The 24021-nt window shown below is 42.6% G+C and overlaps 1 protein-coding gene across 1 annotated transcript in view; it reads right to left on the bottom strand.

Moving 5' to 3' along the window:
• Positions 1–24021, bottom strand: part of LOC113406402 (glutamate receptor ionotropic, kainate 1) — a 214823-nt gene that overhangs the window by 33979 nt on the left and 156823 nt on the right. Inside the window, exons 9-12 of the mRNA XM_026651092.1 lie at positions 11172–11285; positions 9566–9769; positions 8491–8714; positions 347–465 (exon numbers count right to left, since the gene is read on the bottom strand). Coding sequence (XP_026506877.1) covers positions 347–465; positions 8491–8714; positions 9566–9769; positions 11172–11285 — 661 coding nt within the window. The remainder of the gene's footprint in view (positions 1–346; positions 466–8490; positions 8715–9565; positions 9770–11171; positions 11286–24021) is intronic.

Below are 24021 nucleotides of genomic sequence, written 5' to 3'. Positions count from 1 at the left end.
ATGAAGCCTACGTGAATAGATTTATCATCAATAAAAATACCTTTGTAGTCATCCGGCTATTATTTTCTGTTTTGTCCACAGAAGTTCCCATATAGGACAGCTGACTTTATACTTTCTTGTATGTTTTCCCTTCTCATTTCTGCGGTTACCATATTTTGTATTTAAGCAAGTGTTAGTTTCATTTCCCTTCCCTCCCTATCCCCACTTCACTGTGTAATCTGCTTTTTTAATTTCTGAGATCAGGTTTTACAATATATGTGGTAGCTACAGATGGTGGAGTTTACCAGCACAGAAGCCCGTGAGCAGACTGTGGGATGTGTGCAATAATGATGTGTGACCGGTGTACCTTGCTGCATGAGAGCTCCAACTCCAAACCAGAAACTATTTAGTAAAGTAAAATTGTTTTCCACCACATCTGAGTCAGGGTTGCACGGGTGGGGGTTATACCACTCATAGGGTGTAAACCTGTGGTAGTTAACAGAAACAGTCTGTAAACATCAGATAAAATACACACTGAGCCAGCAAACCTGCTAAAGAATGCAGAAAATGAAAAGATTAATGAAGAAAATAACCAAAACTAAAGCATAGATATGTGTCCCGCTACCATATGCAAGCTGCAGAGCAGTACTGCAGTGCAGGGAGGGGCTTTCAGAGCTCCAGTTTTAGCATAAGCCCTACTTCATTAATCCTAAAGCTCTTTGACTGTAATCCTCAAATATAAGACTACTGTTTCTTTCAAAGTTCCCAGTCATTCCCCTAGCCACGCGATTGATGACCTGCAGAGAGGGGGATGCACTGATTCCATGTAGCTGCTCCCTGGCGAAGCATGAAAGAAAAATGGTACTCTAAAAGCAGTGCCTTTGGAGTACTCTCTATATAAAGAACTGGCATTGGGCATGACAAAAAAACTATATTACACGACCGGTTGGTGTTAAGATATTAATTTTTGTGGCACTTTCTCCAATAGTGAGGTTACAGCACTTTAATAATAATAAGTTGTTGCTACTTTGCGGGAGTAATTTCAGTGCTTAAAAACCATAGGGGTATATTTTCAGTATCATGTATAGAGAATTAGGCAGCCAGTTTCCCCTTAATGAGTGGAAGAATAGTGCTTAATTCCCAGCGCACCTTGCTGAAAATGCAAAATCTATACCCTATTATGGTCTGCAAAATAGTTGGCAAAGTTACTTTAAAGATTGTTCCTCCCCATGGTACTGTGCCTGCTGCTTCTCAGCTCTGCAGGGCACATTAGGTACATTCCTGCTGAAGTTTATGAATATAGCTTTAATTGACAATGCCATGCTAATACATTTTAATTACTTTTTCAGCAATATAATTAAGCTTTGAATTTATGCACTCTTGCAACCAGAGTGCTACGCTAAGCTGAAGTAATGAACGCTGATAGTAATGAACATACTAATTGAAACAGTAGGTAGCTTAAGATGCCATTAACTAAACAATATCATCATCACTAGTACAATAGTTGTTAAACATAATTGCAAGAGGCAATATAAAGATTAAAGACAAAAAATTTCTACATACGCCATTTTAAAAAAAACAAAAACAAAACCAAGCCATTACATTCCAGCAAGTTTTTCACTGTGCTAATAGGGTGAAAACCACCTTTCTACAATCAATGAAATTGTTCTTAACTAGATTTGTGCACAAAGGCTGAAACTCATCCCTGTGAGCCACGGCCTATGTACCAGCTAACTTGCACATAAGCCATCAAAGTGCAAAGGCCTTCTGCTGGGCATTCACACACGCTGAATTACAATGTTGACATGTTACAAGCAGGGCCGGCGCTTCCATTCAGGCGACCTAGGCAGTTGCCTAGGGCGCCAGGATTTGGGGGGGGGGGGCGGCAATTCGGCGGCGGGGGGTCCTTCCGCGCTCCGGGTCTTTGGCGGCAATTCTGCGGCGGGTCCTTCACTCGCTCCGGGACCCGCCGCCGAAGTGCCCCGAAGACCAGGAGCGCGGAAGGACCCTCCCGCCGCAGAATTGCCGACGACGACCGGGAGCACGGAAAGACCCCCGTCTAGGGCGCCAAAAACCCTGGCGCCGCTCCTGGTTACAAGGAGTGTAAAACAGTAATTGTGCATGATCTTTTGCTGGGAGCCTTGCACTGCAAATTGAGCAGGGCTGGGCTCTTACATTTTTTTAAGTAATAAACATATTCTGTAGCTTAGACAAAAATGTATCTATAACAGAAGGAACAAAATGGCAACTGCTAGAAAATAGCAATAAAATTCAGTCGGCAGAACTACTTCTGCAGGACTAGAAAGGCTTTATTTTATTATATGACCTTTTGATTATTCAAAGAGCAAAAGTCTACAGCTGCTATTTTTAAAAAATTTGTGCTAGTATATCAGTGACTCATTCTCTATTAGAATTAAATATCAGATTTTCTTGTTATGCACCTTATTCTGTGAAATGCACTGTATGAAATGTTGATGCAATGAACAGAGGAGGGGCAGGTCAATGATTCTTTTCCAGGACTTGGCTAACCTAGGAAATTTCTGTTAATATTTCCACTGTTGTTTCTCCTTATTCATTTCCATCAGTGGGAGCAGTAGTGTAGACAAGATGTTGTAGGTTGCTGGCAGTTAAGCATTACCTCGCGTAGGGTTTTTCTGAGCAAAGTTTGATGACTTTGTGCCTATATCATTGATAGACACCTATGCTAGCACTTCCACCACTGATATCACCAGTGGAGATGAAACGAAGGTGGCAACAGAGAGAAATTTTAGCAGAACATTATTAGTGTAGTCACAGCTAATGTGGAGAAGAAAAAGAAAGAAACTGTAAAAATCAGTAACTTTACAAATAGTGATAAGGCATAGCTATTTGTTTAATTATTATGGCACTTTATACAAAATTTAAATAACAATGGTAATACTACATAAGACCTCAGGAGAACTACGATATGAGTCATGCCACTGAAAAAAAAATCTTTAGAAGTACAACAGACATGTCCATAAATATTATCCCTGAATATTTCTCTCAATGAGAGTGCAACAATAAACAATGATGTTTATTTGTTATAGCACTGCTAGAATAGTGGAGATTTGTGTGCAAGGGTCTTCCTGAATTCTGCCTCCAGTATCTCACCAAAAGGTTCTTGAGAATTGACCTGTCCAATCCCTGGTGAAAGAAGCAAACCTTTAGCAGATGAAAAACAGATTTGGAGGTGTGAATGGACTATTCTGGCTTTTCCTAGATGTGTAGTCGGAGTCCTAGCCTGGTGAAGCAAGTTTAAATGTCAGGTGTGTACTAAATACCTTCAGCATAACTATTTGCCAACTAATTTAGCACTGCTTCTAGATACCAGTTCAGCAAAGCACTCAAGCAGGTTTTTAAGTTCCATTGACATGAATAGAACTTTATTAAGTCATTTGCTGAATTGGGCCCTTAGTCTCCTGTTTTCCTAAATAAGTAATCAGCAAGAATAATAAAGCTTGATATTTCTAAGGATTTTTTTAAAAATTAGAAAATGGGAATTATCATTGTTCCAGGGGCAAAGGACTGTTTTTAGCTAAAGGGAGCAACGGTTAGCAGTTGAGAGAGTGAAACACAAGGGATGATGATTCAATAATATTTTCCTCTTTTTTGTTTGTGTTCATTTGAGCGTGCATTTGGGTATAGCCCATTGGGTGGCTTTCTTGATTACTTGTCGTATCCGGTGCATTCTTTCATATACTTAAAGCTTTGTCTGTTTTCTGAGTTTGACATGGTTTTCCTAGAGAATTTACAGGGCTGAGGGCAAACTGGGGCTTGTTTGTTTGTTTTTTTCCTTCTCCCTGTTCCTTGGTGGAGAAGGCTGTGGGATGTTTTTAGTCTTGGCGCACAACAACAGAACGAAGTTAATCTGTCACTGATGGGCAGATTTAATATCAGCCATGAATGAGACGATGATTTGTGTGCAGTTAGAATTATTATTCATGGTACAGTGAGCTACTGCAAGAGCTTGTGGGAAATCATGACTAATTGTACACAGTCTTGTGGCTGATATGAGATTAGCCGTCAGTGATGGATGAACTCTTTCTGTCACCCAGGACCTACACTAATGAGTTGTCCCATGATCCTCTAAGCAGTTTAAAACAAAACAACAATAAAACCTACAAATTGCCCCCCATCACTGTAGTCTGCCTTGGGCACTGGTGCTGAAACCAGCAAGCAGACAAAGTTTCACGTATATGAAAGAGTGCGTTTACCAGTGCATCCACTTGAAAAGAAAGCTGTTCTGTGGGCCATAAAGAAATACACAACCACGTCAAACTGACCTCTGTGGGACTGCTCTTGTAAATAAGGGAGCTCGCCAATTAAAAGAAATCATAATTTGGGGTGCGGGGAACTCATGACAAGAACTATGTAACTCGTCTCAGAGCTGTATAGGAAATCAGACAGTGTGTATGCATATTATCAGAATGACTAACATGGGGCTATTATAATGATGCTATTTTATTACATTTGCTCTTTCATTGTAGTCTCTGGAATCAAAAGATACAATTTTAATTGAGTCAAATTAGTTTGAGCATTTACAAGAGTTTTGTATTAAATGTTTACATTGTATCTTTACTCTGATATGAGGAATATTTAGAATTTCAACAATACAGCATTCCAGCTTTATATATTATCCTATAGCTACCTGTATTATATAAATGTTAGACCATGAAGAGTTACATTATTTGAAACTTGTTTTCTTGGAGTATCTACTCTGATGCTCTTTTTCCTTCATTAGTGTGAATTATGTCATTGTTTTATATTCAAAGCAATACATGATAGAATTGGGGGGAAAGCTTTACAAGGTGTCAGAAGAAAAAATATAATTGTTGGTAATGGAAAAACCAATAACCCAGACAAATATTTTTATGTATATTCCTAGGAAGGAGGAGGAAGGGTTGGAAAATGTTCAATAAATAGTGATGAAAATTATAATTCCAAATAGTGGAAGAAGTAAAAATAAATGACTTTTTACAGAGTCTTAGTATGGATATCAAATGCCATCAGAAAAAAAAATTAATATGTTTCAAATATGGCATCCAAAGGATGTTGAATTAATATTTTATATATAAAATATTGAAATTCCTTAGGAAGGGATATCTTGGAAAGTTTCATATGCAATGTAGATGTCTGATCCCACAAACCTTTATTCAAATGACTAACCCTTATTCATACCAGTAGAGGCATTGAAGTTAATGTGACTACTTATATATGAACTATTCATGTAAGAAAGGTTTCAGAGTAGCAGCCGTGTTAGTCTGTATCCGCAAAAAGAACAGGAGTACTTGTGGCACCTTAGAGACTAACAAATTTATTAGAGCATAAGCTTTCGTGGGCTACAGCCCACTTCTTCAGATGCATATAGAGTGGAACATATATTGAGGAGATATATATACACACATACAGAGAGCATGAACAGGTGGGAGTTGTCTTACCAACTCTGAGAGGCCAATTAAGTAAGAGAAAAAAACTTTTGAAGTGATAATCAAGATAGCTCAGTACAGACAGTTTGATAAGAAGTGTGAGAATACTTACAAGGGGAGATAGATTCAATGTTTGTAATGGCTCAGCCATTCCCAGTCCTTATTCAATCCTGAGTTGATTGTATCTAGTTTGCATATCAATTCCAGCTCAGCAGTCTCTCGTTGGAGTCTGTTTTTGAAGTTTTTCTGTTGTAAGATAGCCACCCGCAGGTCTGTCATTGAATGGCCAGACAGGTTAAAGTGTTCTCCCACTGGTTTTTGTGTATTATGATTCCTGATGTCAGATTTGTGTCCATTAATTCTTTTGCATAGAGACTGTCCGGTTTGGCCAATGTACATGGCAGAGGGGCATTGCTGGCACATGATGGCATATATCACATTGGTAGATGTGCAGGTGAACGAGCCCCTGATGGTATGGCTGATGTGATTAGGCCCTATGATGGTGTCACTTGAATAGATATGTGGACAGAGTTGGCATCGGGCTTTGTTACAAGGATAGGTTCCTGGGTCAGTGTTTTTGTTCAGTGATGTGTGGTTGCTGGTGAGTATTTGCTTTAAGTTGGGGGGTTGTCTGTAAGTGAGGACAGGTCTGTCTTCCAAGATCTGAGAGAGTAAAGGATCATCTTTCAGGATAGGTTGTAGATCTCTGATGATGCGCTGGAGAGGTTTTAGTTGGGGGCTGAAGGTGACAGCTAGTGGTGTTCTGTTATTTTCTTTGTTGGGCCTGTCTTGTAGGAGGTGACTTCTGGGTACTCGTCTGGCTCTGTCAATCTGTTTTTTCACTTCAGCAGGTGGGTATTGTAGTTTTACGAATGCTTGATTAGAGATCTTGTAGGTGCTTGTCTCTATCTGAGGGATTGGAGCAAATGCGGTTATATCTTAGAGCTTGGCTGTAGACAATGGATCGTGTGGTGTGTCCTGGATGGAAGCTGGAGGCATGTAGGTAAGTGTAGCGGTCAGTAGGTTTCCGGTACAGGGTGGTATTTATGTGACCATCGCTTATTAGCACAGTAGTGTCCAGGAAATGGACCGCTTGTGTGGATTGATCTAGGCTGAGGTTGATGGTGGGATGGAAATTATTGAAGTCCTGGTGGAATTCCTCAAGGGCTTCTTTTCCATGGGTCCAGATGATGAAGATGTCATCAGTGTAGCGTAAGTAGAGTAGGGGCGTTAGGGGACGAGAGCTAAGGAAGCGTTGTTCTAAGTCAGCCATAAAAATGTTGGCATACTGTGGGGCCATGCGGGTACCCATAGCAGTCAGCGGCACATCATCAGAGATCTACAACCTATCCTGAAAGATGATCCTTTACTCTCTCAGATCTTGGAAGACAGACCTGTCCTCACTTACAGACAACCCCCCAACTTAAAGCAAATACTCACCAGCAACCACACATCACTGAACAAAAACACTGACCCAGGAACCTATCCTTGTAACAAAGCCCGATGCCAACTCTGTCCACATATCTATTCAAGTGACATCATCATAGGACCTAATCACATCAGCCATACCATCAGGGGCTCGTTCACCTGCACATCTACCAATGTGATATATGCCATCATGTGCCAGCAATGCCCCTCTGCCATGTACATTGGCCAAACCGGACAGTCTTTACGCAAAAGAATTAATGGACACAAATCTGACATCAGGAATCATAATACACAAAAACCAGTGGGAGAACACTTTAACCTGTCTGGCCATTCAATGACAGACCTGCGGGTGGCTATCTTACAACAGAAAAACTTCAAAAACAGACTCCAACGAGAGACTGCTGAGCTGGAATTGATATGCAAACTAGATACAATCAACTCAGGATTGAATAAGGACTGGGAATGGCTGAGCCATTACAAACATTGAATCTATCTCCCCTTGTAAGTATTCTCACACTTCTTATCAAACTGTCTGTACTGAGCTATCTTGATTATCACTTCAAAAGTTTTTTTCTCTTACTTAATTGGCCTCTCAGAGTTGGTAAGACAACTCCCACCTGTTCATGCTCTCTGTATGTGTGTATATATATCTCCTCAATATGTTTCACTCAATATGCATCTGAAGAAGTGGGCTGTAGCCCACGAAAGCTTATGCTCTAATAAATTTGTTAGTCTCTAAGGTGCCACAAGTACTCCTGTTCTTTTTTCATGTAAGAAAGGCATTGGGACATCAGACTCCAGAATTGCTAAGAAAGGAGTATTGCTGAACTTTGTCAATCATATTTTCATATTTTTCCTTTTCAGTTTTTAAACACAATTTGTTGAACTTTTCGTTAATCAATCCCCCCCTCCACCCCCAGTTTCTAAACTTGTATTCTATTAGGAGTTTGCTCTTCCATGGGTTAGGAGTTCATTGATAGCAGAGGCCTGATTCAGGACAGCATTTAAGCATATGCCCAGTTTAAGTCCTATTGAAGTTAAACACATGCGCCCTTGGATCATAAGTGCCTTCCTGAATACGGCTCTCACTTGGGATTTGAGAGGACACAGTGCTTTGTACCTCCTGTGACAATTCACTTTAGAGAGAGGTATGGGAGCATCTTGCAGAGCCAAGCCCTTGGGTTCTCTGTTATGCTATCCTGAATTTTCAGAGTGAATTGATCTGAGCTGACTTCCACCCTTCAGCAACAAAGATTTTCAGATTTTCTCTTGGCTTTTAACTGTATGCACTGTTAGCTGAAAAGTGCAGTGTTTATAAAGGAGTAACTATGCTGAAAAGCAGTTGTATATAATATTTTCATTTCTATTAAGTAACTGATGACACATTTTATCAATTTTATTTTTTCTCCCTTAAACTCTTAAGTAAAGAAGAATCCCGTTACACTATGAATATTTATGTTCATATAAAAAATAATGCAAGACAACCCCTCTGGAATGCAATGTTTTTGGTACTGTATCAAATTCCTAGAATATCATTAGATTGTCATTGGTGGAGTGAGTATATGTTGTGTTACCAGTGCAACACATGATAAGAGGAAAGAAAAGAGGTTGTCTCTCACACAGTCTTTTAACTTACCTTGCAATTACAAAGAGTACACAACTGACTCCAAGGCAGGCTAGGAGGACATACATCCAAATATCAGGAGAAAGAGGGTTGAGAAAGGAGAAAACACCAGGATTTGTGCCATTGGGTTTCCGGTACAAAATACTGATCCCCAGCGTCATGAAGGGTTTTGAAAAGTCGATTACTTTCTCCCTTACGTAGGTGATAGTGAGAGGAGCAACCGCCAGATCGGCTTTCTGGGAACACAAATTGGAAAATATTCTCATTTTCTCTGCATTCAACAAGCATATTTTTATTCCTTCCACCTTTTCCCATGGGTATTAAACAAGCTAAAACAAACATGTCTAGTTTTGCCTAGAAGCTGAACTGTAATTGAGTGTAAAATAAAAATTCTTGGTTTCCTTATTAAAGGTCATTGTGGGCAGAAAAACTACTTCAGAAGAGCTATAGTAATTTGAGTATGACTGAAACAGTTTACATCAAGAAACTGTGGCAAAACAGTGCATTATTAGGACGTTACCAGAAGCAGAATGGACATGTCTGACATATTATTCATGGGAAGTGAGCACCCAAACAAATCAAAGCTTTTCCTTGTCTTTGCAGACACCAAGATCCTTTGATGCAACAATACGGGCACCTTTCCAATGGATAGGGTAGAACATGATTTGCAGAGCCTGCAGGGGGGCTCAGCACCACTCATGAACTGCAGAGCAGTGAAGTGCAGCGGCTCCCTGCCTACTGTTGTGCAGGGGAGATTGGGTCTACTGCTATGGAGATTTAACTATCATTGCTGCAGAGTAAGGGCCTAGGTGCTGGGTGAACTACTGTAGTCTCAGGGCTGTCATAGTAGCCATGGATCAGGTCTACAGTGTGGGGGAATGTATTTCTTCCCTCCTAGAATACCCCAGCACTGGGGGGAAGGATTTTCCCCCAAAATGCAGACCCTAAGTACTTGTCTTTGCTCAAGGGCTTTTCTGTGCTATGAAAATGGCTAGTCCTCCTGTTAACGTAAATACTTCATTTGACTTGGCTTCTTATAAACTATCTTAGGTTAAAGTAGAATAAAGACAGAACAATTCATTCTTACATGATCTATGAGTTCTTTGACCATCCCATTCCACTCTCCTTTGTCATTCTGGGCTCCATATTTACCATCAGAAACTAGTTTGACCTCATAGATGAAGCCTAAAATATTTGACAGTTCCTTCAACAAATCCAGGCAATATCCTTCGAATCTGTCATTTCCATACAAGGGCTTATCAGACTTTTTGTACATAACATAGGGATCTTCCTATAGAATAAACACACCAAACATGTAACAATAGAAATGAGGTACATTTCAGATAATCTCAGTTTATACATTACACAAATAGTTGGATGATTTACTACAGTTGTACAGGTGCAACAAATTTACCCTGTCCATTAAAAGTCATCTTAGATATGTTAGTAAATTGCCCAAATCAATCAGCTATAAATGTCCTGGGTCTGAGTTTCATGGGATCTGAGGGACTGTTACTCCCATTGGCTTTAATTAGAGTTGTTGGTGTTCAGCACCTCCAAAATCAGGCCCAAGATCTATACTATATAATGTGCCATGTTAACGGATGGGTAAGGATACTGCAGTAGTACAATAAATACTAGACCAAGAATCATAAAGTAAACCTAAAAATTGACTTTCTAAATAAAACAAACCTTAAAAAGTATGAAATAATGTAGCCATTGACTGGAATATATTCATGGGAGAGAATAAAAAAATCGCATAGGTAGAGTGGTTTTGTGTACATGGTATTTCCTTTTCAGCTCTGGGCAAGGCAGGCTTCTGTAGTTTTAACCTAAAGCGCAGGGCTCCTGGCAGTGGAAAGTCAGCAGAGAGGAAGTTGTGGCACAAGGAATCTGCAACTTTCCTTTCTCCAGGGAACCCAGAACCAGCCAGTACAGCCCAAGAAGTAGCAGCACTGGCCAGGAAGACAGGGATCAGGATTGTGGAGGATACACAATTCAACACATCCTCCCCACTGTAACTTCCATTCAACACCGGTGAGGATGTACCAGAATCTGTCTCTCCACTCTGCACCATAAGCTGCTCTTCTCATCCAACCTTGTTTGTAGTGAGAAGTCAAAACATGTACACGCTGACTATAAAAGTTAGTATTTGGGTGTGTGAAATTTTCTTTGTGGAAAGAAATACAAATTGTTTCTTCAAAGTACAGAGATAAGCTAAACATAATTTGGAAATGTGATTACTTTAGTGTATAGATGGATAATGGGCAGTTTGATTCTGTGTCTATATGCAAATAATATGCTGGGCTAGAAACATCGGGTGGTTTGTCAAACCATACATTGGTACAGGGAACAACAAAAGATGAAGTGCGGAGTTTAGGCTGAAAAGGAAGGCTTCATATAAATATGTAAAACAATGTAAGCAATGTATGATCTATTCTACACTATGGATAATAATATTAACACTGAGTCCTGTGGCACCTTAAAGACTAACAGCTGTATTGGAGCATAAGCTTTCGTGGGTGAATACCCACTTCGTCAGACGCATGTGGGCATTCACCCACGAAAGCTTATGCTCCAATACATCTATTAGTCTTTAAGGTGCCACTGGACTCTTTGTTGCTTTTTACAGATCCAGACTAACACGGCTACCCCTCTGATACTTAATATTAACACTATGCAGCAGGACTTACCAAAATGGTAGTGACTATGAGTGTTCGGTTAGCCAGTGAATCGGTGATATTGGTAGATCTGTCTTTATTGCTGTCAGTCATATTAAGGCCACTATTTGAGTTCCAAACCCCAATCTGCACAGAACAAAGTAGATAAATGGCTGCTAAGCCTCAGGGATTGCATTCAGTGAAATTATGTATAATTTTCCATAAATGTGCATTATAGTTCACAGTCCAAAAAAAGAACATTGATACCATACATCACTGTGATAGACTAAAACATCAGCCGTATGAAATGTTTCAGGAACAAACTGGTTATAATTCTAAATAAGGGAACAACATCAAATGGTTGACTGTCATATTTAAATCATTAGGAACACACTGCTCTTTCAAAAGCAGGTTGAAATGAATTAACCATAAGAGTATAAGGTATGTCAATATAGCTGTGCATTTGCCCATTTACTACAAAAGTGGAACATGTTGACTTTGTTCCCTCCTAAAAATGTCAAATGTCTATTTTCATGAAATTGGTTCTTTTTGTAAATGGTAAAGTTGAAACATATGGCAAGACCTTTCCTTTCCAAGACAACAGATTAGAAGCTTGGATAAATATGCTGAAACAGATTGATGGATGCACTGGCCTTTTACTTTTGCTCTGAACCTGCTGAAAGCACAGATGATTATTCCAGTCACTTCTTGACTACTGATAAGACAGAACCATCAAGGTGATGCCATTTCACCTCCGATCAGTATTTGTCAGTAAATGCAAAAGACTAAAGGAGAATGTAGGTTTAGATTCCTTTCCAATCCCCACAATAAGTAGTAACTCCAGCATTTAGGGCCTGATCCAGAGCCCAATATAGGCAAGAGGGAGGCTTTCACTGATGTCAATGGATTTGGATCAGTATCTTTACAGTGGTGCAAATTACAAAAGTAAAGTTAATTTATTCAGATAAATATCAACTTTACATATATTCAAATTTAAATCATCTCAAGATTTTATTTCCAAATCTTTCTGGTATTAATGTCTTTTAAAATAAAGTTGTATAGATTTGGAAATTGGGCAATAATAACTAACCCCACACAAGTTTTCATGCACAAGTTTTCCTCCTGAAAAAATATTGTGCCTCCAAATAGGCGTAATTAAAAATGCTACTTGCCTAACTTTGCACAAGGCCCCAGTTCAGCAAAGTATTTAAGCACATGTCTAACTAAACACATGAGTAGTTCCATTCACTTCAATGGGGCTATACATGTGCCTAAAGTTAGACATGTGCTCAAGTACCTTGCTGAATAGGGGCCTAAGTGCCCGGCTCTGCAATATGTTGAGTGCTCTTAAAGCCTGCTGAAGTCACTTAGCACCTCACAAGACAACTGGCACACTGAAGAATCAGGCTGAATGTGAGAGCCACTGTTCTGAATGGGCCTGATCCTGCTAGGTGTCGAATGTCTCCTACAAGACACGAATGCCCAGATCCACAAAGGGACATAAGCATTCCAATGCTGAGAGTCACAATGCCCAACTTTTAGGTGCTTAGAAAAATCACAGGAACAACGTTGCGATCCACAAAGCCTGAGTTAGGTGGCTAGGCTCCCTATACAATGAATGGGGAAAGATAGGGGCCTTAAACTGCCATCCACAAAAGCCATCACACTAGTCAGCTCCCTGCTAGCCAATGGCAGATGCTGACTGGATCAGGGCGGAGGTATGTCTTAAGCCCTGCCCCTATCTCTGCTTGCACTCCACAACTGGGAAGCCTCTTCTGGAGTCAAGTGGCTTAGAAGCCAAAGGTGTTTCTTGTGAGATGGAGCTAGGTGTCTGTCTGTCTCCACACAAGGCATCTCGGGGGTGAGGAGGGGGAACATTTCAAAACCTTTAGCTTAGTGGTTAGGGTACCCCCTGGGATGTAGGAGCCCCCCTGTTCAATTCTCCCCTCTCCTTGGTGAGGAGAAGGGAGTTGAACAGGAATCTGCCACCTCTCTGGGTGGGTCTCTCTCCACTTTAACATTTTCTCCCCACCACCAGATCAGGCCAAACAAGCAAGACAGGCACTCCTCTGCCTACCTTTCCCCCCAGTCTGTGGATTGCATTGGGGCTTAGGTGGGTGATTGGTGCCTGGGTGCCTACAGCGGGGCTGCAGTGTGAATGCCCCACTTCGTCAGCAGAATATTTACAGCAGAAATGTAGGTGCTAAATGAGTCTAGGTGCCTACAGAGTTAGGTGGCAGCTGAGCAGGAGTTTTGTGTATAGCAGAGGAGTCTAAAGCTGGGACTTAGGTGCCTAAATATGGGGTTTAGGCATGTAAGTACCTTTGTGGATCTGGGCCTATGTGCCCTCAATTTGTATGGGATTGAATATGTCACTTCAACGGGAACTGACTTCAGTGGGGATGGAGGGCACTGAGCATTTCCAGGATTAGGCCCTGAAGTGACATCTGAATACAGCAATTTGAAAATGGAGCTTTTCATTATCTATCTATTGTTAGACACTCGTGATGAAATGACACATGCAGAAGATGTTTAGAGAGTATTCAGTATCTTTCTATGCTATTAGAAAACTTGATGAATGAAGCATGATATGCCTTAGACCAAATTAATGCAAAAAATGCACAAAACGAGCAGATTCCCTGTACCAACATTCCAGGCTTTTGAAAGGTTAGAAAAAGAATCTTGCCAAGTTAACTGTCAAACAACTGGAAATACAGAATCAAAATATCTGTTACTGAGGAATGATACATTTTACAAAGCTCACCACAGGTTTTACTTTAATTGCATGGAAAGATTTTCTTCTTAACCTGAGCTAATGAAACAACAACCTCCACTTTGAGGAGCAAAATCAATACAAAAATGGTATATGAGCCATCTGCGTTAAACTGCCAATTTAAATATGATCAATACCCATATAATGATCCACACTCATTGATTTGTTAAAACAGTCTGGAATGATGTCACAAACATCACCTACCATCTTAGGCTAGAAGAGTTGACCAATGTACCTTGGATTTAAAGAGACAGGGCCAGCTGTGGGTCTGGTCCATTCAATATACATATATTTTAAATTGAAAGTTTGTGAAAGGTACCAGATTGATGGCTTTGGGGACTGGCATACTCCATCCTCGGAACAGCATGCTTCATCATACTGGTCTGCCAGTGCATTTCAACCGTATCCTGGAGGGACCAGCTTTCAGTGCCTCCCTGCTGAGATTGCCAACAAGGCTGCCAAATCAGACCAAGATTGAAACTGCTGACCTGCCTCACATACTGTACACCTCCGTCAGCTGTCAGATGGTCAATCACTACTGACTCAGGCGGGATTTGTTGAGATTATTAACTGAGGCAGGGACTGTCTTTCCTTGTCCAGAACCCAGCACAATGGGGCACTGCTCCCGATTGGGGTTTTGGGGATTGCTATTATATAAATATTACAATAACAATTATATCATTCAAACTATCTATGGCTGAAAGCCCCAGGATCCCATTGTCAATTTCTTTAGCTAACCATTTCTCCTCCTATGGCATTTTTAATTGGGATAATGTTGCTCATGATTCCTTCCCCTACACACACACACACACACACACACACACGTCTTTTAGGTTTCTTTTGCTTCCAGAAGGAGATCAATTTGGGATTATTGATCTGAAAAGTATTTATATACATGACGTGTTGGGCGTTATCAGTTTAGTTAATCTGGGGCCATGATAAATGGCTAGTTTCTTTTCATTTGTTTTGGGGCAGTGCGCATTAATCAAAAGCTATTCTGCTCAACGTTGCTGACTTCCTGACACACTGGTGTGCTTGAAATAGCTGGCAATGAGGAAGAGCAGAACGGTCATACAGAACATGGAATAGTACAGTCAGTGTATACACAATACATCAAGATGGCCACTGTACATTGAAATTAAAGGAATGACACTGTAGGTCAGTCTTGATACTAACAATGAAAAAGGTCAGGAGGGCATTGGATGAATGAGGCCAAGGTATTACATCACTATGGTGAATCTGGAGGGGGTTATTGCAGTTTAGTGACAAATTCAAGACATATAATATGCCCTTCTCAATGAGTCTGTGTTCTGAACCAATTGTAATTTGGCTTAAATTAATTCAACGTAACATGAAATGCCTAGAGTCAAAAGCTAGATTGGTTCAATAAGCTTCTGTATGTCAGGTAGGATGATCTATCCACTAGTAATGAGGAAAATAGAATCCGTTGTGCCTTAGCCTGATTCACTGAAGATTAAAACAAGGTTATTAAGTATGTGTTTTATTAGATTAGAAAAAGAGTGCTATAGGACACTGTAGGCTACTCTAGAGTAGAGTGCCAAAAAAAAGTATTTTTAAATGGGGAAAAAAAGTTTAACGTTTTTAAAGATGTATGCAAAATATAGTTGTTATTTTACGTAGCATTTTTTTATCTGTATATCCCAAGCACTTTACAAAGGTGGGTAAGAGATTATTATCCCTCTTGTATAGAGGTAGAAAACTAGATTCACATAAGGCTAAAGGCCTTATCAGAGGTGCTGAGCACCTGTAGTGCCCTTCGACTTCAGTTGGAGCTATGGGTGCTAAGCACTTCTGAGAATCAGGCCTTGTAAGTGACTTGCCTATGGCCACTCAGTGAGACCTAAGAATAAAATTTGGTTCTTCTGATTCTCAGTCTGGTGCCTTTTGTATTGGTCCAAGCATCCCCCATATGTTAAAAGGAAGCATGAGATGCCTGGAATAAGTTGGACAGTTTATAAACAAGCCTGCTTCCAGTTTACATGTGTTATTGAATGTCTGAATTGCCCATTAATCGTACTGTATGCCAGGAGCTAATGTGGTAGTGAAAACTTAAGTCAACGATACTAGAAAAGTCATTCATGGCACACACTTTGTGGGAGTGTCAATAAGCAACACACTTAGCACAGCACCCACCATTAATGCTGTTAAAGGCACTGATACTTGAAACCCCACTTTAATGAGTGAGGTAGGGGAACAGCTGTGAAGGTGTCTGCTTTTTAATGCCATCATTCAAAGGAGGAAGAGGGCCAACCCTTGAGAATTAAAAAAAAATATTATTAGGGAAAAATATTTAATCCATCTGAGGCCTCTTTACAATTTGTAAGTACTAGAGTACATATCGTGAGTAGGAATGGAATTCATTCTATCACAGAAAAGCACACTCTGAGATAGAATATTGTCTCTAAACTGCAATCTGAGATCCATTTGTCAAAACCCAAAGGATGAGTTTTAAGACCCAACCTGAAGGTTTCTTGCATCACCTGTCTGTGTACAAACCTTCTTCCACACTTTATATAAATGCTTAGAAACCTCGCCAGCAGCCTTGGTAAAGAGAAAAATAAACAGAGTGCTTCATTAAAGATGAAAAGTGAAACCAGTCTAGAGAGCTGGGTGCTAGTAGTTATGTCTCAATTAACTCATAGATGATTATTCAGAATCAAAATGGAAATCCACTGAGCCAAATGTTTTAAGTGGGAGGAGAAACAAAGTTGTTTTTAGTTGACATTAAGCACTGAACTCTGTAAATCAAGAACTCTAACTTTTTCATAATTGACACCTCCGGTCTCCCCCCTTTCCCTCCCACCATGAGCCCTTTCCTCTCTAGCTGGAGCACAGGGAGCCCTGTGGAGCACAGTTCCTTGGTGAACAGGGTGCATGAAGCCCCTGAGTGGGTGTTTGGTATCCTACCCTCTACACCACACAGCAGAACTGTGCTGGTTCCAATAAATTCAGAGATTTCTGCATCCTTCATTTTTGCCAGTAGTAATTAGATCTAGCTGACAATATGACGCTTGAGATTGCAGCAGTAGCTTTGCCCCTGTTGTTATAGATCGGAGCCTAAATGGAATCTTCTGGGATTAGGTGCTTTTTCTTACCCCGTGTATTAAATAAGGAAAGAGAGGTAGGTTCTTTAGTATCTTTCCAATCTGCTAGCCTACAAATGTGAATTATTTGCTCTTGTTTTATTTAACAAAAAGAAGGTCCAGATAGGTGTCCAATCTGCATCCTCAGGACAACTGGTAAACGACAATATAAGGGAGACAAGACCTTTTCACATGGATTATTTCTGAAGTATAGCTTTGCAATTTACAAGACTCTAAAGCATGTCCTGATGGATTGTGAGTTTGCTTGACCTTTGCTTGAGTATAATACCAAATTCAGAAGCTTATCCCAAAGAACACTGTTTAATCTCAACAGAGTAGACCACAACTAATTTCATTTTTCCTCAGTAGCATAACCATTTTAATGCAATTATGAGTAATTAGGGATGGGCGTGAAAACATAATTGATTGGCTCATCTTCAATAATTAAACAATTTTTAGTATTTCAGCACATTTTGAGAATATTACTTAAGTTCCTTAAACCCCACCACCACCTCCTTACACACTCATTAAAAATTGCATAATAGATATATAACTTGGCTAAACCTCTGGACGTTAAAAAAAAATCACTTTCTTTAAAATACAGATGCTATTCTTTACAAGGCACACCGATTTATTGTCTGATGGTACCTACATAAAAGTTCGTTCAACTAGTGCCATTAATTTTGTGGGGAGTTATAAAAATTAAGATTGAGTTGACATTTAAACTTATATTTACAGGATGTGAGTTGACACAGTGAGGCCTGGGAGGAGCAAAACCTCATGGGAGGAGCAAAAGAAAATATATTTTCATTTAAGATAATGACTGCCATTTCCAGATTCCTATTCAGTACCTAGATATGTAAGATAATATGAATTGCAAAAGTCAAAAATCTTTTCTCAGTATCTGTGTAGGAGAGTGAGGGAAGGGTGACCTGTCTCCTTCCCGTCCGACCCCAACACCTGCTGCCCTCCTGGAAGGATCTAGGGAGGTGAGTTTTCTTTAACAAGAACCCAAGAAACTTTAATAGAAGTTTGTCTCATTAAACACAGCCTTTTGGGCTTTCTGAGTGGGAGGCGGGGCGGCTCCAGGCACCAGCGCACCAAGCGCGTGCCTGGGGCGGCAAGCCGTGGGGGGGCGGCGCGCCAGTCGCCATGAGGGCGGCAGTCAGGCTGCCTTTGGCGGCGTGGCTGCGGGAGGTCCACCGGTCCCGCAGTTTCGGCAGCAATTCGGCGGCGGGTACGCCAAAGACGCGGGACCAGTGGACCTCCCGCAGGCATGTCGCCGAAGGCCGCCTGACTGCCGTGCTAGGAGCGGCAAAATAAATAGAACCGCCCCTGGTGGGAGGGCATCCCAAACTAACTTAAAAGACAGCTTTTCCAATCACTCTCAGAGCCCCAAAATGTGTCCCAAGGCATGGCTCTTACTTCAGAGCCTGGGTGGGTGGGGAAAAAAAGGGGTTCCTTTGCAGAGTATCTCTTATAATTTCTTATGAGGTGACTCACCCTGCAGCTAGCTGTGGTGCCCAAAGCTGACTCCCTTGCAGCTTCTCAGAGTCAGTCTTTGTCCCATCCTCCACCCTCACCCCACAAACTGCTTCAGCTCTCTTATAAGGAATCAGCTGCTTGAGATTTCTTCCCTGCGCCGGTGTCTCTGGTTAGCTCATTTAGCAAGCCTGCTCCAGACTTCGTCTCTTGCAGGACAGCTCCCTCACTCCTTGGCTCTCTGCCTTTGAGTGGGTCTGTCGGGACACTCACTGTGTGGCTTTCCATCTTCGTGCACATTCTGGTGGTTCTTGTCGGCATGATGGTCTATACGAAAATGAAAGGGCTGTAAGGTGAGGTATCAACGGTGACCTGAGCATTGTCTGGAGCCATTGGAGTCCTGTGTGGTCAGTGATGAGAAGAAGGTGGATCCCAAACAGATGATAGAGCAGGACTTTCTCCACCCAGTGTATTGCTAGGCATTCCTTCGAGGATCGAATACCACATTTCATAGTCCAGGAGTTTCCTGCTCATATACAGAATAGGGTGTTCCTGGCCATGGAACTTCTGGGGCAGTACTACTCCCAGGGCCCAGTATGAAGCACCCGTGTATAAAATAAAATCTTTTGAAAAATCAAGGCTACACACTACAGGTTTGTTACAGAGAATCTCTTTAATTTCTCTGAATCTCAGTCACTCTGGGGGGACCAAGTGACCTGCCGAGAAGCTATTTTTTAATGAGATCATTGAGGGGAGCTGCTAGTGAGGAAAACTGGGCACAAATCACCTATAATACTCTGCCAGCCGAAGGAATGCCCAAACTTGTTTGTTTTATTCTTCGAATGGGTGTGTTGGCTAGGGCTTCCACTTTGTCGACCAAGGGTTGTACTTTACCGTTTCCTGCTAGATCAGTGGTTCTCAAACTTTTGTACTGGTGACCGCTTTCACATAGCAAGCCTTTGAGTGTGACCCCCCACCCCCTTATAATTTTTTTAAATATATTTAACACCATTATAAATGCTGGAGGCAAAGTGGAGTTTGGGGTGGAGGCTGACAGCTCGTCACCCCCCATGTAATAACCTCGCGATCCCGTGAGGGGTCCCGACCCCCAGTTTGAGAACCGCTGTGCTAGACACTCTAAGTAGGTGGTCTCCTGCTTCCCTTAAGTGTATTTCTTTGGGTTTACAGTTAAATTGGCATCCCGTAGAGCAGGGGTTGGCAACCTTCGGCATGCGGCCCGTCAGGGTAATCCGCTGGCAGGCCACGAGACATTTTGTTTACGTTGACCTTCCACAGATACGGCCCCCTGCGGCTCCCAGTGGCCACGGTTCACTGTTCCCGGCCAATGGGGGGCTGCGGGAAGCGGCAGCCAGCACATCCCTGCAGCCCGTGCTGCTTCCCGCAGCTCCCATTGGCCGGGAACGGTGAACCGCGGCCACTGGGAGCTGCGGGGGGCTGTGCCTGTGGACAATCAACATAAACAAAATGTCTCTTGGCCCGCCAGCAGATTACCCTGATGGGCCATGTGCTGAAGGTTGCTGACCCCTGCTGTAGGGTCTGAAGGATGGCAGCTAAGTCTCTGAGGTGAGTTGGCCAGTTCCGACTATAGACTACCACATCATCCAGGTAAGCTGCTGCATAGAGCTAATGTGGCCATAACACCTTGTCCATTAGTGTTTGAAAGTGGCCAGGGCACTGTGTAACCTGAAGGCAGTATTAATGAACTGAAACAGTCCCACACTGGTCAAGAAGGCAGTCGTGGCATGGAAACTGGGGGAGAGCAGGATCTGTCAAAAACCATTAGTGAAATCTAATGTAGAAATGTATCAGGCTTTGCTGAGCCCATTGAGCACATCACAAATTCGGGGGATAAGGTATACAGTACATTGAAGTCAGGGATCATGTTTATCTGGTGGAAGTCTATGCAGAATCGAACGGTCCCATCTGCTTTAGGGACAAGGATCACATTGGATTACACCAGGGACTTTGATGTTTTAATTATGCCTAGCTTTAACATCTCCTGGACCTCCTGTATTAAATGGGATTTTAATCCTTTCAGGACAGGTAAATTTAGCAAGCCTGCTTCAGGCTTCAACTGGGTTTTATCTGAATGTAGTGGTTGACCAGCAAGGTTTGTCTTGGCAATGGGTAAAGTACGTCCTAGTATGCCCACACCAGGTCTCTAATTGACCTCTCTGGTCAGTGGACAACCCATTACCAAGTTGGATCCCTTTGACCCCTACTGCAACTAGTTCTGGGAGCTGGGGTCCTAACTCCTCATCTCTTTCTGGATGGATGAAGAGATATTTTGCACCCTCCAAGGTCACAGCAGATGGTAGATCTCCTGTGGCCTTTGTCAGTCTGGGTAGTAAACCTTGTAATCAGCTGGGCCAACACATAGAGTACCTCATAGGGGACCAGAAATTTGGCTAGGAGTTTGCTCTCTGAGCTGGGGAGAAATAGAATGACTTGGTTGCCAGGCTGGAATACCCTCATCCTAGCTTCCTTATTATACTGCCAGGCCTGGCTCTATTGGGCCTGGAATAGGTTGGCCCTGGCAAAATGACCAAGGCACTCCAGCCTCTCTTTCATTTGTAGGACATAGTGGAGGACATAAATGGGTAGGCTGGGTTTCCCATGACTCCTCGACCAGATCTAAGATACCCCGGGGTTGTCTTCCATTGAGAATTTCAAAAGAGGAAAAGCCAGTAGATGCCTGTGGAACTCCTGTGTGCCACAAATAAAAGGTACAGCAGCAATTGATCCCTGTCTCTGGTTTCTGTCCCAACGAACTTTCTTAGCATCAACTTAAGAGTCTGATTAAACCATTCAAGGCCATTGGTCTGAGGATGGTAGGACCAAGATCCAGAGTCAAATCTTTAAGGGAAACAAGTCCCCTTGATAATTTCTGAAGGAAGGCCTACCCTGGAAAAGATTTGCAGTAGCTCCTGCATGAGGGTGGAAGTGATAGGGTTCTGCAAGAGAGCAGCTTCTGGTTACTTTGTGCCATAGCTGATGAGTATGAAATAAATGTGACCCCAGGCACTTTTCTCAAGGCGGCCTACGATGTCAATCCCTACCTTATCCTGTTACAAGAAGGAGGGATATTAAGGGTGCCTGGCCTCGTTCCGTAGGGGCTACCTTCTGTCAATCCGGGCAGGACAATAAAAATCCACTACTTCCTAAAATATACTCAGCCAAAAGAATTGGGCCAGTAGTTTTCCAAATGTCTTTGCCTTATCCAGATGTCCAGTCATCAGGACAGAGCGTGCTAGTCTCAACAGTTCTTGATGAGCTGGTTTGAGAACCAGGAGTTGGACCTGTGAGGTTGTTTCTTCACCCAGTCCAGAATTTCATTATGTAACATGAAATGGGGAAACTGTTGGATAATAGTGTTCTTAGGTGGCTTCCCCATTGATCACAGCTACCTAGTTGAAACATTCTTGGAGGGTCTGAACTTCATCCTGAGCAGTGATGAAGTCAAAGGTGTCATCTAGTCTAAGGGTCTCTGACTCGCTTTGGGGCGGAGTGTGATGGGGGTCTATTGGGAGGTCTGTTCCGGGGGTCCTCTTCTCGGGATAGACTCTCTCCAGGCCCCAGGGGTACAGCCCCAGCACAGGCCTAAGTCTTACTGGGCCCTTGAGAGTTGCCTGGGGTAAGGGGCATTGAGTTTCTATTCAGGAGCATGGGGAGGTGTATGCTAATCGTGACCCAGGATTACAGGCCAAGGATGGTGCTCCACTACATCCACCTGGAGACACCCTATGTTGTCAGCTACTTGTAAGATAATAGGGACAGTCGGATAAGTGCATCTTTCCCATGTATGTAGAAGATTTGGACAGTTCGGTTGGATTAGAAGGCTTTGGGCAGGAACAAATCTTGGTGCAGGAGCATTTGCCCAAAGCCAGAGTCCATCAGCCCATCTATGAGGTGTGGTCTAACTTGATGGGAACCAAGAAGGGTCTTTTGGCATCCCTCTTTGTCAGGTATGAGGTCTTGCCCTGTTGGCCAAAGTGACACCCTAAATAATCACACTCCAGGAGGGGGCACTCTCACTGCATGTGTCTCAACTGCCCACACTGATAACATATGATCACACCCTCTTGAAAGGTAGATGAAGTCCACTCTGGCGCCTGGAGCACCACCCACTTGAGATCCCCAGGAAGGTAGGGGCTCTGTCCATCAAGGGGGCCAAGTAGTGTGGGCACCTCCATGTTCCAGGGGTGCTGAAACCTAGTGCATCTCCAATTACTCTTGAGTTACCGTGGGGAAGCAGAAAGGGGTGGTGCTCCCAAGGCCTGGGGCCTCTGCCTCCAAAAAGCTTTCTGTCATCTCCACGGCCTCTGCAATGGTTGCTGGGTGGAACCAATGGACCCAGGCTTTTACTGCTACTGGGAGAATTTGTAAGTACTGTTCCAAAACAATGCTATATATGACGTTGCCCATGGTCTTGGTTTCTGGTGTCAGCCAGCCAAATCTCAGAGCTGTTGGGTGATGGCCCGTGGGCTGCCTCCTTTTGGAAATGTTTCCTCTTGAAACTTCCTATGATAGACCACTGGTGAGAGTCCAAACCAATCCAATATGGCAGGCTTCAGGGTAGAGTAGGACTGGGCTTTATCTGCACATAGGGCCCTGTAAGCAGTCTGGGCTCACCTGGTTAGATAAGGGGCAATCTGGGTGGCCCAGGAGCTCCTCTCATAGCCAGTGGTGGCCACCCACTCAAATGTTGTCAGGAAGATTTTGAGGTGGAGTTAGTCAGTTTGGTTAGGGTGGGCCCTGGGAGAGACTCAGCAAAGAGCACCCTCATGGGAGTGCTCAGTGAACCTTGCATGAACAGCCTGGCCACCTTGGCTTGGAACTATCAATTCTATTCCTGTTTGGCCAGCTGGCCCTTCTCCATGCACTGATGGGGGATGGGGGGTTGTAAGGCCTCCTAGAACTGATGATTTCACTCCTTCTCTATCTCTTGCTGCTATATTATTAATTGTAATATTTCCTTTCTGGCTTCTCTTGGGAGAGGGGAGATCAAGTCCCTATTCAGACACTAAATGTAGGAGGGTGAGGGAGGGATGGACTGTCTCTTTCCCCTAGCCCTACCATCTTTCCTCCCACAAGGATCTGGGGAGGTGGTTTCCTTTCATAAGAGTGCAAGAAACATTAATGAAAGATTGTTTCATCAACACACGGCTCATTTGGGCTCCTTTCTGGAGGGAGGGGTGCCAAATAAACTTAAAAGGGAAATTCCCCAATTACTCACAGAGTCCCAAAATTCTGTCTCAGGGCATGGCTCTTACCTCAGAGCCTGGGTGAGGGGGAAAAAAGTGGTTCCTTCACAAAGTCTGTCTGATCAGTTCTTATGAGGCAACTCACTCCAGGTCTAGTTTGTAGCTGCTCTGCCCAAAGCTGACTCCCCAGCAGCCTCTCAGAGTCAGTCTTCCTCCTCTTCCCCATAAGAGCTACTTAGCTCCTTTATAAAGAATCAGCTACCAGGTGTCTCCTGTTGGCTCATTTAGCTAGCCTGCTC

The sequence above is a fragment of the Terrapene carolina genome, unplaced genomic scaffold (genome assembly GCF_002925995.2).
Source record: "Terrapene carolina triunguis isolate 2854851 unplaced genomic scaffold, T_m_triunguis-2.0 Scaffold30, whole genome shotgun sequence".
NCBI lineage: Eukaryota > Metazoa > Chordata > Testudines > Emydidae > Terrapene > Terrapene triunguis.
Note: the sequence above shows the minus strand (reverse complement) of the source record. Positions and strands in the feature narration are given on the sequence as shown.